Source organism: Toxorhynchites rutilus, chromosome 3 (genome assembly GCF_029784135.1).
Source record: "Toxorhynchites rutilus septentrionalis strain SRP chromosome 3, ASM2978413v1, whole genome shotgun sequence".
Lineage (NCBI taxonomy): Eukaryota > Metazoa > Arthropoda > Insecta > Diptera > Culicidae > Toxorhynchites > Toxorhynchites rutilus.
Genome location: NC_073746.1, coordinates 284,102,185 through 284,118,875, shown reverse-complemented (window position 1 = coordinate 284,118,875; position 16,691 = coordinate 284,102,185). Strand labels below are relative to the sequence as shown.

The 16,691-nt window shown below is 38.9% G+C and overlaps 1 protein-coding gene across 3 annotated transcripts in view; it reads right to left on the bottom strand.

The window, feature by feature from the left end:
* Nucleotides 1-16,691, bottom strand: part of LOC129779180 (furin-like protease 1) — a 511,125-nt gene that overhangs the window by 59,124 nt on the left and 435,310 nt on the right. For 2 of the 3 annotated variants that reach the window (XM_055786475.1, XM_055786476.1), the window contains 7 exons: nt 12,320-12,801; nt 12,047-12,252; nt 11,791-11,977; nt 11,537-11,710; nt 11,306-11,424; nt 2,887-3,942; nt 1,339-1,517 (listed from right to left, as the gene is read on the bottom strand). In XM_055786475.1, coding sequence (XP_055642450.1) covers nt 1,339-1,517; nt 2,887-3,942; nt 11,306-11,424; nt 11,537-11,710; nt 11,791-11,977; nt 12,047-12,252; nt 12,320-12,801 — 2,403 coding nt within the window. The remainder of the gene's footprint in view (nt 1-1,338; nt 1,518-2,886; nt 3,943-11,305; nt 11,425-11,536; nt 11,711-11,790; nt 11,978-12,046; nt 12,253-12,319; nt 12,802-16,691) is intronic. The other variant, XM_055786477.1, reaches the window with a different exon arrangement.

Here is a 16,691-nt window from a genome sequence, read left to right as displayed (position 1 = left end):
TAATATGAATGATTAGAAAAAATACGGCGAATTTAAGTTGACCACTTTTTGATCCGAACACCCTTTATATCGTGTACTAAATTTTGTCATCTTTCAAATGAAAGTATCAGAATCGTCTTCCGTAGCGTACTTTTTCATGTAGAGCCAGTATGAAGCAACAGAGTCCGAAACAAAAGAGAAGTTCCGTAACTATGTCATTGTTGAAATTCGAACATATGCGTAGGAGGATTTTTTTCATCAAATATGATCGTCTATCACCTCCTGAGAGAATCTGGATAAATTATTTTTTTTCATGTGAGAAAAGTGTTCTCTGACTTTAAGGGGATGAGTCAAAAATCAAATTCCTGTTTTATTTTCAAAAAACGAAAAATACATGCAAAAAAAAAACGAATAAAGAAAAAACATTGTTTTGACTCGATGGATAATCGAGTGAAAAAAAAATCAATTGATAAGGTTAATTGGATTTGCTTGTATTCGAGATGGTTAGCAAAAAATTGTGTAAGTCCACAAAATCTTTGAAAAAAACAGAAAAAAATCGATTTCCTATTTCTTCCCGATATTGTTGTCCTCTGCACATACACACACAAAGATACAAATTTATACTTAATATGTACGTAAAATATTCTAATACCTCAAAGTTTGAGCTTTAAAATTATGTAAATTCCATCTATCTGCGTTGATTGTTCACGAAATTACAGCACTTACTATTTTCGACACTCTGTTCATCTAATTTTTTGTCGAGTGTATGTTAGCGAAAAGTACAAAGCATTGTGTCAAAGTTGCGACTGTTAATGTGTTAAATAATTACTGAATTTTAGGTGCCTAGCGGACAGCGGTTAGAAGAAGTGGTCACTCTGAATCCAGAAAAATGATTTTTGCACAAGTGGCAATTTCGAATTTAAATTTCAAAATCGCTTAAAGGACCCAAAAACTACACCCCAATCAAGTTGATTGTTGTTGTCGCCGTTTGCAGTTGGGGACACAAATATTTGCAAGATACCACTACCAGCAATTTCCCGACATCTACTGGGTCAGTAGCAAATTGCGCATTGCGCTCTGCAAAGTCATACGTCATTTGCATAAGCGGTGCTGTCCGATGCATTCCTACAGTCACGCGGGGACAAGGAGGCCAGTGTATGCCGCTTTCTATTTATATGTAAATATTTATCACCCGATCTCGGCAGCTATGCAAGCAATCAGTTCCGGAGTTTGAAAGCCATCAGTCGGATATTACCCCCCCCCCTGCTTATGGGGTGAGTTCGAACTGAGTGCTTTTTCGGTTGAAAAATTGAGAACAGAAATGGAAAACAATAAAACCGACAATGCTGCCTAACTAACCTGTTGCATGTTCCTCCACTGGTCGCTGGTAATGCCACTGTCGAACTCCAGCGAGTTGTGCTCGATTTCGCCGCCATAGTTGTTATCGCTGAAGCTGGGCTTCCCGAGCCGAACTGGGTCATCTGGCTGGGCGGGCGCTTCCGTTCCGTAGAAAATTAGATTCCATTGAGTTATTTGGGCTAGTTTGATGAATAGAAATAAAGGGTTAGGCATCGATAATACACATTTATAGTATTCATTCCATCAGATATTACTCAACAATAAAATTTTTAGCAAAACTGATAAGATTGAAGATTGTTGAAACATGCAAAACCATACATATTCATGCTATTTGGAGGCACTAAAATGAATTCCGCGAAGCGAAATGCATGTTGGACTTGCAAGAGTGCACAAAATACACGAGAGAATACGAAACGATCGGACCATAGAAGCGAGTATTTAAAAACTAAACGTGGAGGGGTAATTAGCTAATGATATTAATTTTGCTCTGAAACTACGAAAAAGTTGAACACGCGGTGTGGAAAAACCGCTGGCTCATCGAGCCAAACTTGTGGCAAACGGAGCCCAAGTGCAGTTTGACGAGAATGAAATGAAGGAGAAACACGAAACGGGCAGGATAAGAACGAGGATGCAAACTTCACTACAAACTAAATTGAGAGAGTGCAGCAGGAAAAAAAACATTAAAAACAACTTGACTTGGTCGATTTTGTTATTTTTTTGACGTCGAAACTAAGGGGAGCCTGGGAACAAAACAAAAACTTAGAATAAAAACTTTTTAACGAATTTTGTCGCCACGCTTTGTGGGGAAATCGTTGTCTTGCCGCCGGGAGTGAGATTCGCTTCCGACATGCAGTAAACCGAGCAGTGCAATTTCAGCTTTGGATGAAATTAGGAAGGACGTTACGGGAGGAATATGTACTCCCAGAAGACGTTCTTCCTCTATTTGTTTTCACTTGAGTGTATGGTAGAAGAGAAAGCAAGTGACAAATCTTCCGCAAACTAAATTGGAAGGGATTTAACTTTGGACTGTGAGTTTTTTTTTCGAATCTGATTTTCTGTGCATGTTGTTGGACACTTCTAATCCACAAGTGCAGCGCTCCATTATAGTGTTTCACGTGAGTATCATGAAGGAAGGAATCGACTTTGGAAAACATCTGCTCGGTGGCTTGACTTTGAAACACCGCCATGGTACGGGACTGCACCAACAACATTAATCTTCTTATGGGATTTAATCATCAAAACTACCCCCGCTGAATACACTTTGCTGGTGCTATTAACTGGAGATTGTAGATATTTGCACCTGCATGCTGAGAGGTTTACAGTGAACGTGGGAAGCGTTATAAGGCGGGCAGTATTAAATGATCCTGCATCTTCTTTTGAGAGTGAATTACAACGATTAGTGCAAAATTGATTTGTTATTTTATATAACATTGAAACAAAAACAAGAAATCAACGGAGGCAGCTAGCGAGAAGATTATAAACTGAAAAGAATCTACTGAACAGCACACAATCATCTAGAGGAAGTATGGTAGCCGCTAGCTCAAGTACCCTTTCCACTCTTGGATCCGCTGGAAACGAACTGGGAGTTTTGCGTGCGCCCGTAAAAGGGCTGCTGTATCGGCTGCAGGCTAGAGGTGATCTTCCGGGGTCCGATCGCGTCAATGATGTCCGTGTCGGGGAAGAAAATTTTCGTATTTGCCCGGGAGGGTTTCCCGTTGGTTCCACCGCTGAAAAGAACCGAAGGATTCCCGTGAGGACCCGACTCGGATTCGAAGGGGGATTGCGGCGGCTGCTGCTTCGGTCGCTCCATATCGTCCCGAATGGAAGAGTAAGGTTTGAGTTCTGGGTAGAATTGTTGAATTTTTTCGTACTGCTGGAAAAGTTTTGGGATTCGGCCGTTCGTGGTGGAGAAACGTTCGTTGAGGAAGGACGATTGGGTCGTTGGGGCCGATGTTGTGGTGACTTCGATGCTGGTTGAAAAATTTATAGGAAGGATTGTTATGGGACCGGTGGCGATCGGCTTGCGGGAAGCGGCTTTGGATGGAGTTTGGAAGCCGTTGTCCTTGACCTGCTTGGGAGCTTTGATGGCGATCTGCTTTTCGTAGCCGTTAGAGGTGGCGGCATGGTATTTCTCGTTTCTGTAGTTGATACTCTGGATAAAAGGCTTCGGTTTTGGCGTTGCAGTTTTCTTGATTCCCGTGTTGTACTCATATTTTTTACCGTTGCCGTACGGATTGTGGAAACCATTCAGCGTGGTCTGGCTGGAAGGCCGGGCGGTGGTATTTTTTGTGGAATTCTTGTTCAATTTGTTCTTGTTTTTGTTGTTCTTCCGGGCGGGCGTTACCTGATACACGGGTGTAATTCCGAACTGAGAGTTTGGTGTGTAGGTGGCGTACTGCAATTGCTGCTTGCGATTTGGTTTACCCAGTGCACCGGTGGTGGAGTAGAATGTTTTCGACCCACCAACTGAGTACGCTGGAATGATGGGCGGAAGGGCAGGCGATGGAGTCGAGAAAACGCGGGAAGCATTCGGTGGATCGTTCGAATCCGGAGGAGTGCTAGTTCCATACAATATCAATGACCAGCCGCGGATCAGTGAGTAGCCTGTTGTTGTTATATTTTTAGTCGCAGTGTGATGTTAATTATATCCGTTAAGTAAGTGCATGCACGAAATAGACGGGATGGGAAAATGATAGTTAATTGCATGATATTTCTGTAGGGATGCTCTAATTGCCGCACTGGTCAGCTTGAAATGCAATCGGCGGTGACCGCAGCGGGTGGCGATTCGATGTTGACCTGAGATAATTGTGGAAATAATGGTGCGAGCGGTATTCATTTTTAATAGCTGTTTGAAAATTATTGACCCATTGGCTAATGATTGATAGAAAGCCAATTGATGCCAGCAGCTGTATAGAAACAGAATGACCTGCGGCATTCGGCGAATGGCTTCCTGCTGGGCAGGTCATTCTATATAGGTTTCGAATTCTACCCGCTCCAGCCCACCTAATTTTTCAGTGGCACTAACGTCATAGAGGAGCTTCGTCGTGTGAACATAGTCATATAGCGTTGATTATTAAACATTATTACCACATAATTATTACCTCTTATTCTGGCTTATCAACTTGAAATAATCTTCGAGGGTGACAATTGACAGGTAATGATTTTACGAATAAATGAATTCCACAGTTGAATCCCTTTATTCCCCTTTATTCCGCGCGGCGAATGAGGTGGGATGGCTCAGGTCACTGCATTCCTGCAGGCGAATGGCGTGACTATAGTTTGTCACTAGGTGAGATTTGAAGTCGTGTTCTCATATGTTATCGACTCGGGTATCCAAAAGAAGTTGAAAAGTAATGTAGCTTCCACAATGAAGCGAGGAACTTCGCTATCTCAAGTCACTCGCCGTGTAGAATAAAGGCCGTTTTATATTATCCAGCACGTAGCGTAAACGGCACGTACCGACACCGGCAGACAAATACATGATGTATTCATATCATCAGACATAGCAACTTCTCTGTACGGACCGGCAGCGCGGACAAAGCGGAGAAATGCTACTGGCGATTGAACCGATGTCGTACCGAAGAGCGACGAACGCACCCATACCACGAACTTCGACGTTTGATTTGTATGTATGGTGCTACTCGCCCGTGTAGTTCGTGCCCGGCACCGGCAAAATATTCTTTTCGAGAAATCCTTCATGCATTTGTCTGAAACGTGCTGTGTATGTTCGGAACCGTTCCGCTATGTATACGCATACACATTTGAAACACATGCAATAATATTTGTCTTGCATGAAACGTGCCGTGCCGGTTACGCTACGTGCCTGATAATATAATATTACCTTAAGGGGGATTATCATTCACTGCCTGATGAGATTCATTATACGAAACATCAAGCGTCTCCATAATTCCATTAATGATAAAGCGTTTCCATTTCACAGTGGAAATCAGCGGGTTTTGAACTTAAAGCTCTCATCTGGCACTGGAGCAATTCCAAATGAAATCGACAAATGACAAAACATGAGTATTTTTGATTCGAATGAAAATTTGTTTTTTGACTCAAGTGTACCTTTTGAAAAGGGCGTATCGATTTTCGTAAGACAAATCTTCGATAATTTATATCTCAAAAACTATGAGTCCTACCGAAATAGTGTCTTGGAAAAAGTTATAGAGTATTGATGTCCAAACGTGAAAAAAAATATGCTGAGAAAAAAAATATTATATAAAGTATTATATTTTATATAAAAAAACTTTAATTTGCAATATCTAAAAAACATATTTTTTAATTTATTTTTCAATTTTTTCTATTAAAATAGAAGTCATGCAGTGAAATGGGCACAAGTTGGTAAAACTATTTTTGACAAACTTTATGGAACATCAAATTTTTATGAATTTTCGAAACTTGAAATTTTTGTATGTTAACGATCTTTTTTAGCCACAAATTATGAATTCTGATGTGATATAAAACAAAAAAAACTCTTTATCAATCTCCTTTTAAATACATCCATTCTCAAGTTTTCAGAAAAAAACATTTCTAATTTATTGTATTTTTTATAGTAAATAGGCCCTTTTAATATGTTTATCGTGTTATACAATCATATTTATGAAATTTTATGAATTTGCTTATAGTTTCCAACAACTTTTCCTAATACATCGTTATGGTAAAAATATATGTTGAACAGTTACGTTGAAAAACAGTTGAAGACATGTGGCTTAATATGAAACGTAGCGATATTTAAAATATCTTTTTTTTATCTTAATACAATCTTTCAACATATTATTCGTATTGCACAGTCAAAACACAAACAGTTTTCAATGTTGAATTGAAATTCTATCAACACAAATAAACCTCGTTGATTCAACCGGGCGTTATGAATACAACGATAATTAATTTGTTTACGTTATGCGTAGATTGTACCTGAAGTCAGGTATCTTGATGATACCTCTGTATATGTATACAGCCATTCCATGCCAAACCGATATAGTGGTTCTCAGATTTCCGTGAAAATTTGGCAGATTTGTTCATTACCGCAAAATATTGGATCCGTATTTTTTTATTTTTATTATTAGAATGCCCATTTCCATTTTAGGGTGGTCCGAAAAATATTTTTCCCTTTTTTCCAAAAAATACTTTAAAAAAATCATTACTTTTGAACTACTGAACCGATTTAGATGATCGATACATCAAATGAAAGCTAATTAGATAGTCTTTCTTGAAAAATATCACACTTGCAAAAATTTTGGAAATTGATTTTTTAGTTATTGGTTGTATTGGTTTTTTATCGTTTACACGGCTTTGGATAAGAGGACGCTACCACTAAACCGATTCAGATAATCGACATATCAAATTGAAGCCAATGATCTAGTCTTATAAAAATATAAATATAAATTATAAACTTGAGCAAAAACATTGTATTCTAACCGCATAGATCTAGTCTAGTCGCATAGGAATATTGAACGAAGACTGAAAACAAGTTAACTTTGGAAAATCATAACTCAAAAATGAAAGAAAAAACTTCTCTGATTTCAGAATCGTTTTGAGTAAAAAAAAATCTCAGCTTTCAAGAAAAAAATATAAAAAATATAGTGCCCTCTATATTTAACCGAGTAAACTTTTGAAAAAAAAAATACGATCAATAATTACAAAATCCATTTTTTTAGCAAGTGTAATATTTTTTTAAAGAAGGCCAGCTCATTGGCTTCAATTTGATATGTTTGTGGTAAAAAAAGGTAAAAAATATATTTCTATAACCATCGTTTCATTTTTAAAAATCATAACTTAAAAAAATACATCTCTGATTTTTGGATATGTTATGTGAAAAAAACCTCAGCTTTCAATGAAAAATATAAAAAAAATATATAGCGCGATCTAGTGTAAACCCATGAAAACAACAAAAAACTAACATATCCAATAATTAAAAAAAAAAAATCCAAAATTTTCACAAATGTAATATTTTTCTCAGAAAGACTAGTTAATTGACTTTGATTTGATATATCGATGATCTGAATTGGTTCTGTAGTTCAAAAGTTATGATTTTTTGAAAAAGTATTTTTTTGGGAAAAAAGAGGGAAAAAGTAGTTTTTTCGGGCCACCCTAAAATTGAAACGGGCACCCTAAAACTTATCTTATATTTTGCGGTAATGAAAAAATCTACCACTTTTCACGGAAATCTGAGAACCACTATATCGGTTTGACATGAAATGGCTGTAGGGGAGGCGCGGGTAAGACGGACAGTGGGGGTAAGATGCACAGGTGGTTGATTTGTATAGTTAAATAATGAATTTCAAATTTCTAATAATAAGAACCCTATGACAATGAATACTGATCAAAGGTGGAAAAGGGACACAAAAACCGAAATCACACATGATTCCGCGTGTGGATGTAGTTTCGAAATTAAGCATTTTGAGTGGTATAATTTCAAAATTCAATCCGTCGATGGTTATATTTCAATTTGTAAGGTAACAGAGATGCGATATTAAGTATGTACGGAAAAGTAAATTCATCCACTATATGTCCATATCACCCGCATCGAAAAAAAAGTTCTGCTTTTTAATCTGTTTCAATTTCAGTAAAAAACATTGAAAAACACTTTTTCGAGAAACATTTGGGCGATAATTCGAAAACAGTATATTGAACTGTAAGAAACTGCATTCCAGTTTTGGGGAACATGAGTTTCCAAAGATACAATTGAAGATCTTCTTAACATGTCCGTCTTAGATCTTCTTAACATGTACGTCAGTCGAACAATCTTCCTTATAGAGTGAATAACAGTGAACCACACTGGATTACAACCAAATTTCATCTGAATAACGTTCCTTAACCGTGTCACTGATTGAGAAACTTAAGTTAATGGGATGTAATGTCCTTTTAGATACATCTTTTAAAATTTGCGTATCATACCATTTATCTCTATATTATGCCGTTTATCTTTATATAGAAAACGGCATAATCCGCGAATTTCTAAAGTTGTATCTAAAAGAACAGTGCATCCCATTAACTAAAGTAGGACATCTTGGGCTAATTTTCTAAATTTTCTAAATGACTTCTATTTTATATGAAAAAAAAAGAGATAAAAAATACATATTTTAATAATTGCAAATTAAAGTTTTTTTTTGTAAATAAATAAAAAAAAATTTCTCAGTATTAATTTTTTTCACGTTTAAACATCAATACTCTATAACTCTTTCTAAGACACTATTCCGGTACGACACATGGTTTTTGAGATATAAATTATCAATGATTTTTCTTACTAAAACCGATACGCCCTTTTCAAAAGTTACACTTGAGTCGAAAAATTCCCAATTGCTATGGAAAACTCATATTTCCTCCAACCCAAACGGAATGCAAAATATCATTCAAATCAAAAATACATGTTTTTGAAATCTGCATTTTTAGATTTCATTTGGAATTGCACTACCGTTTTGTCTCAAATACCGAACACTTCATTTTTAAATATAAATTCACTAAACTTTTATGATATAAATAATTTAATAATGAAAACACAAACATTCTTTGAGGTGTAGACTTCATTTTAACATCATTTATCAGTACAGCCTATAATTTATTATACTAGACATTTGCAAAAAGGTGACAGTAAAAACCAATGATAAAATGTTTGCGTTAGTAAATTCCGTAAAAAACAAGCATCGTTAAATTTTCAGTTTTTTGTAGTTGTTTCAACTGTTTTGATTGCTGTTTTCATGTTGAGTACTAGAGAATGTAAGAACATACAATAACTGGGTGAAAAAAACTGATATTTTATGCAGAAATCTTCATTAAAATAAATATTGAAGTAGTGTTCGGAATATGAATCAAATTTCTACGCATGATTCAAATTCCGAACACGTCTTTGGGTTATAGCCTTCATTAAACATCATTTACAGGTATCGATACAGTCTATAATTTATAATATCGAGCATTTGCAAAAAAGTGACAGTCGAAACCGATGATCAAATTCTTACGTTAGCAAATTCTGTAAAAAATAAGCATCGTAAATATTTCAGTTTAGTGGTTTTTTCAACTATTTTGTTTGTTGTTTTTATGGTAAGTGCCAGAATTTGTACGAATCTACAATAAATGGATGAAAAAACGATATTTCATGCAGAAATCTTCATTAAAATTAGTGTTCGGAATATAAATTAAGTTTCTACGCTTGATTCAAATTGCGAACACTATATTTTTGAATATGAATTTACTGCACTTTCATGTTAAAAATAATTTAATAATCAAAACCTTGACATTCTTTTGGTTGTAGCCTTCATTTTAACATCATGTACAGGTATCGATACCGATAAAGCGCCTTGGTCCCGAAACCATGTAAACTATAAGAAACAAATACAATCAATAATTACGAAAGCAAAATCCAATTTTTTTGCGAGTATTACATTTTCTAAAAAAGACTAGCTGATTGACTTTAATTTGATATATCGATGATATGAATCGGTCCAGTAGTTCAACAGTTATGATTTTTTTTAAGAAATGCATCTTTGCTGTTCGGAAATTGAGACAAAAGTGATTAAATATATTTTTAGTTTTTCACCATGAATATATATTTGTAAATCAATGCCATACAAATAAAACACAAATTTCTGCATTGCTTGAGAATTAATCAAGCAAATGAAACCAAATTAGTCATATGGAGGTTTTAGGATGCAATAAATGTTTCTATGGTGGTTAGACATTCCCCCCTCCTTTCTAAGGGGGGGCTGCCATACAAATGAAACACAAATTTCTGCATTACTCGAGAATTAATCACGCAAATGAAACCAAATTAGTCATATTGAGGTTTTAGAGTGTAATAAATGTTTCTGTGGTGGTATGACATTCCACCCCTCTCTCTGAAACGTTTCTGCCGTGAATAAACATTCCACTCCTTTCTCTGAGAGGGGGAGGGGGATAGGATAACTGCCATACAAATGAAGCACAATTTTTGCATAATTGAAGAACTGATCAAGCAAACGGAACCAAATTTGACATGTGAAGTTTTAGAAATGTTTTATGGTGGTTTGACACTCCTTTCCGCTCTCTAAAAAGAGGAGGGGGAGGTTGCTGAACAACTCGAGAACTAATCAAACAAATGGAATCAAAATTAGCATATAAAGGTTTTAGGGATCGATAAACGTTTCTATGGTAGTTCGACACTCCTCCCCCCTCTCTTAAGGGGGGCTCCCATACAAATGAAACACAAATTTCTGCATAACTCGAGAACTAATCAAGCAAATTGAGCCATATTTGGCATGTGGAGGTTTTAGAGGGCACGAAACGTTTATATGATTGTTCGACACACCTACCCCCTCTCTAAGGGCATGGGGGCTGCTGGACCCATGAACGTGCGCTTGATAAGAAACCGTGGATGTAATAACGGAACATAAATTTTGGGCGAGACGAAGTTTGCCGGGTCAGCTCGTTCGCAAGTATTCATATCATAAAACCAATTTTGGGCTGGAGAAAGTTCGCCGGGTCAGCTAGTGTTCAATACTTATCCCATTTTTTCCAGTGAAATCAAATCGAAATCCAAGATGCTCAATTCCGAAGAGTGTATATAATTCCTCGGAGAAGAAAACCTTTTCTTGTAAATGGTACAGACAAAACGATGCCGCGTCTTCATAAAATTTTCATTAAACGCTGGGGACGCATGGTCTGTTGAGGAAAAAAACAAACTTCATAGGTTGATTTCAATAGAACCGTCATCTGTCATCTTCACAGCTTGTGTGAAATGTGATTAAAGTGTCGGATATGGGTGAAACCTATCCTACCAGCTACACATCAAACGCCACCTGCAACGGTTCGGGCTGTGTTGCATTTTTTTTAAGTTTTACTGTACGGTGGCAAAGCATAGCACCGCTGAGCCTTTCCATCATAAACACAACATCAGATGGATTGAGCGCGAAAAACTGGTGAGCGATGAAACACAAAACAATACCAAAAAACCAAAAAAATAAAAATGCACCGTTCACATCAATCTCACCTAATAAGCGGCCTTCGTTGTGGATCTCAAGCTGCCAGGTTCCGTGTGGTGCTTCGCCCCAAGTGTGCACCGACATGAAGGGCCACTGGTTGAAACCCGAGCGAGATAAATCATGGGATCTGCAAACGAGAATGAAAATGCATTTAAAAAAATCAAATGATGGGGTCATCATGTAGAGTTTTGTTAGAAATGGGAGCTCTTTTGATATCCACGGCGAACGATGAAACAAACCTTGGGGTGAGCAGCGTAACGCGGGTACCGGACGGTGAGGTTAGAAAGATTTGGATATCACCACGGCGCTGGGAGGTCAGCGTTATTTTGGCTTGTACGTGTTCCAGATAGTTCACTCCCATGCAATGCTCGACCGTCAGTTGAAGCGTGACTTTGGTACGTGGTGGAATTTGCCTACCGTGAAAAGTGAAAGAAACAATAAAAACTTTCGTTATTCCTGTGAAGTGAAACGGATAAGTCTATGTCATACGCACTTGTCCAAGTGGGGTGCGTTTATTTCGCAGACCTGCTGCTCAGGCACGGTTTTCCACGTACGTGCCAATTTAACCATCGAAGCGGCATCCATTAGGCCATATCCGAACGAATGCGATACACGGCGACCGATTCCATTCTTCGACCACGTCGGGTCTTTTAAATTTCCAGGCTTAGCCGTACGAACAACTGTAAAATGTAAATTGAAATAAAAAATTTTCATCACAACATTTTAATTTCCTAACTGTCGCACATTACCTATATGCTGCAGATCACGCCAGGTCAGATTGCGGTTGGCTTCGAGCACAAGTGCCGCAATACCGGCTGCTAGTGGCGCTGATGCCGATGTTCCCGTGTGGGATGACGTGCACGAGTGATGTAAATCCGTTGTAATCACCTGTTTCTCGTTTGTATTCCCGCTGCTGTACGTTGTGGCTAGTGTGGAGCTGCACATTTCGGAAAACCTATGCCAATGCAAATTTTGATTAAAAAATGGCGAACATTAAAACTTTTCATAGCTAGAAAACCAACCAAGGCACCAATCCTTCCTGGGACGCACTCGATATCGACAGGGTCCAGATCGAGTTCGTGTAACCATCGCAGTTGCAGTTGTCATGTTCCCGGCCCCCGTTACCAGAAGCCCAGATGAATATGGACCCTTTTCCGCCACGGCCTTTGCGGACGCCTTCGATGAAAGCCCGCGTCGCCATGTCGCCCGGACCATCGACCGTCTTGCCGTCATCGTCCGGTCCCCACGAGGCGCTGTAGATGTCAATATGTTGCGAGTTCAAGCCCAGCGATTTGGCCTCCACAACATCCGTCACGTCTCCGTCCAGCATCCGAACGCCACCGACGCGAGCCCCGTACGCGATGCCAACCGCGCACTTCGAGTTATTCGCCGTTGCGGCCACCTCACCGGCACAACGCGTCCCGTGTCGGTTGGAGTCCGTCAGGTCGTAGTGCGGCATGGGATCGCCGTCGTTGCCGTTCACGTCGTACGACGCTTTGGGATCCTGCAAAATGAGATTGATGTTTGAGAAAACTACCCTGTTTAATCTGATAAAAAAGCGCAGTATTCAAGAATGCAAACACTCCTCGCTCGAAATTGAACGTTGCTGCAAAATTGAATGATAAGAATGCTTTTGATATAATTTGATCCATACGAGAAAACCAAATTATATTAATGATATGCGAATGTTTATGTTGAGCAAACATCTTTTGGAGGGAAAGCTCAAGAAGCACTGTCAACGTCTCCAGCCTACAAAGTACAGCACGTATCATGAGATTTGTTTTTTTTTGTATGTAATGAATATTATTTTTACAGTACCCGTAAATATTCGAATGAACCCAAGTCTCATACGCTGAATTACTGAACACTCTGCTGAGCTGCGTAACAATAATGTATCATGAACTTTACTTTTGTGTTCTCTTCTTCTTGAATGGCGTTAACGTTCCCTGTGGAACTTTTGCCGTCTCAACGTATGCATTAACTAGCGTCATTTGTTAATACTTAGTTGAGATTTCCTAAGCCGAATAACACGTCTTAAATGTATTCTGAGGGGCAAGCTCTTGAATACGCGTGACCACAGTGCAAGTCGGAGGAAATTTCTTTGACGAAAAATTCCCCCGACCAGAACGGGAATAGAACCCGAACACCCGGCATTATAATGTGAGACGCTAACCACTCGGCCACGGGTGCACTTTTGTGTTCTCATTGGGCGCTGATTCGTCGCTCGATAACTCCAAATGTCAAAAATAACATAGGAAAATATAACTATTGCTGAAGCAAACCTTCATTGATGAATACATAATACACAATTATTCGAGATCAATAAACTCCTAGCCCATTGGGCTTTTGATTCGTACATAACACAATAACAGTCAATAGTCAATTATTCTAACCTTCCTGATTTTTTAGGCTTTTCCCGACTTTTTGGCTATGACTTTTTCGTGAAATGAAATGAAAAGAAAATTAAATGGTGAACTTTCTAGGAAAACTATTGAACTAAAGGGTGTGTCACATCAAATTGCATCACGGAAAAAACGCTGTAGAAATTCGCCCAGTAGACCGATCCTTTTGAAAATTTTAGACAGAAAAATAAAAACTATTAACCAACTTTTGGCATTTTCTTTTTATTCATACTTCGAGCCCAAGCCCGTATGCTCGCACCTTCCTCTTTACCCCGTCCATAAGGTTCTGTACAACGCCAGGTTGTAGTTTTTTTGAACAGAAATCCATTTTCTCTTGAAGTCCGCCTCCGATTTGACAACTTTTGGGTTCTTCCGGAGGGCCTGCTTCATAATCGCCCAATATTTCTCTATTGGGCGAAGCTCCGGCGCGTTGGGCGGGTTCATTTCCTTTGGCACGAAGGTGACCCCGTTGGCTTCGTACCACTCCAACACGTCCTTTGAATAGTGGCACGAAGCGAGATCCGGCCAGAAGATGGTGCTGCTTCAATAGTGGTAGTAAGCGCTTCTATAGGCACTCCTTAAGGTAAACCTGCCCGTTTACCGTGCCGGTCATCACGAAGGGGGCGCACCGCTTTCCGCAAGAGCAGATCGCTTGCCACACCATGTACTTTTTGGCAAACTTGGATAGTTTCTGCTTGCGAATCTTCTGACGAAAGTTCGCTTTGACGTAGGTTTCGTCGTCCATTACCAGGCAATGCGGCTTCGTCAGCATTTCGGTGTACAGCTTCCGAGCTCGTGTCTTCCCCACCATGTTTTGCCTTTCGTCGCGGTTAGGAGCCTTCTGAACCTTGTATGTACGCAGGCCCTCCCGCTGCTTGGTCCGCTGGACGAATGAACTTGACAAATTCAGCTTATTGGCGACATCCCGGACCGAACTTCTCGGATCACGTCTAATCTGCTTAACTACGCGCTTGTGATCTTTTTCACTGACGGAGCATCCATTTTTGCCGTTCTTCACCTTCCGGTCGATGGTTAGGTTCTCGAAGTATCGTTTTAGTACTCTGCTGACCGTGGATTGGACGATTCCCAGCATCTTACCGATGTCCCGATGTGACTACTCCGGATTCTCGAAATGAGTGCACAGGATTAATTCACGACGCTCTTTTTCGTTCGACGACATTTTTCCAAATTTACGAAAAATTGACAGTGAAGCATGGCCAACGTGATCTATACACTCTTATCTGATTATAAGCGAAAGCTGAAGATATAATTCCTAAAAATTAAATTTCTACAGCGTTTTTTCCGTGATGCAATTTGATGTGGCACACCCTTTATATCTCAGATTCCTACCTTTAGTATTTTTTTTTGTGATTTGAATCCCCATTTTTGGGGGGTTTTATTGTGTTTGAGGTGTTGAAACAAAGGAAACCCTAACTGTACGTATTTTTTAGGAATGCTTTTACATATCATTTAAAAAAAATCCGGGAACTATGTTTTTTCGAGATAATTTTTTTAAAGACATCAAGTGCTATATTTTGCTTTAAAATTACCATGCGACTACATTAGATTAGTCCGGATTCATTTATCTAATGGAAATGCTTGGTATACCGTTTTGCCTCAAATTCCGAACACTTCTTTCTTAAATGTAAATTTACTGAACTATAGTGTTATTAATAATTGAATAATAAAAACCCTGACATTCTTTGTGGTATAGGCTTTATCTAAACATTATTCACAGGTATCGATACTGCTTATAACTTATAATACTAAGCATTTGCAAATAAGTGACTGCAAAACCAATGAGAACATGTTTGCGTTAGTAAATTCGAAGTTTGAATCAAGTTTCGAAGCACGAAATCCAAACTTTTGGGAGTATAGTATTTTATGAGTTATGATTTTTTTTAATTGCATTTTTGGAGTTCGGATTTCTCCACATCAGGGAGGTTTTTCAACAAATTGAACTTAATTCGATCCGATCCTGGAGCCGAATTGTTACAAGAAAGGAGAGCAAGAGAGAATTCTACCATGAGAATTCTCGGAATCAAGATCGCTCCTATCTTGTGGTATATCTCGAACAATTTTTTGCACGGGAGCGGAATCGGGACAAACCTTCCGCGCAAAATTAAAAATCCATCGATGTGAATATTCTTCGCTTTCATTCGTTGAAGAAGCGATTTCTTATGTTTCGAGTCACTTTCCATATTTTTTTCATTGACGTTTCTTGTGATTAACCTCCCACGAAATTTCGCCAATAAGCACGTTTTTTTCCTTTGATCAAGTTTTTAAATTGATTTTCAAGGTTCAAATACGACTGAAAATTTTCAATGGTTCCACGTTTCCGAAAAGCTTGAAATGCATTCGATTTATCCTGATAAAGCTTGGAACACTGGCTATCCCACCATAGATTGGGAGGCCTTCGACGAATAGTGGAACCTGGGATGGGTTTCGTTTGAGCGCGAATCGCGCTGTCATAGATCAAACGAGAAATGAAGTTATACTCCTCCAATGGAGGCAAACCATCTCTGGAATTGATGGCTAGAGCAATCGCGTCCGCATATTTTTTCCAGTCAATGTGTCTTGTGAGGTCATATGCCATTCAGAAGAATTCGACCCAATGGTGATGGAAATTTTGATTGGCAAGTGATCACTATCGTTGGGGTCCTGGATTACATTCCACTTGCGATCTAACGATAGTGAATTCGAGCAAAGCGAGAGGTCAAGAGCACTTGGCTTAGCAGGAGGTTTAGGTACACGTGTTGTTTCCCCAGTGTTCAAAACGGGCATATTGAAGCTGTTACAAAGGTCATATATCAACGATGAACGATTGTCGTCGTACTGTTCCCCCCAGGCAGTTCCGTGAGAGTTGAAGTCTCCCAAGATCAATCGTGGCTCAGGAAGGAGAGAGCACATGTCATCAAGTTGTTTGCGGCTAACCGCAGCTCTCGGAGACCAATACAAGCTGACAATACAGAGGTCTTTGCCTCTGATGTTT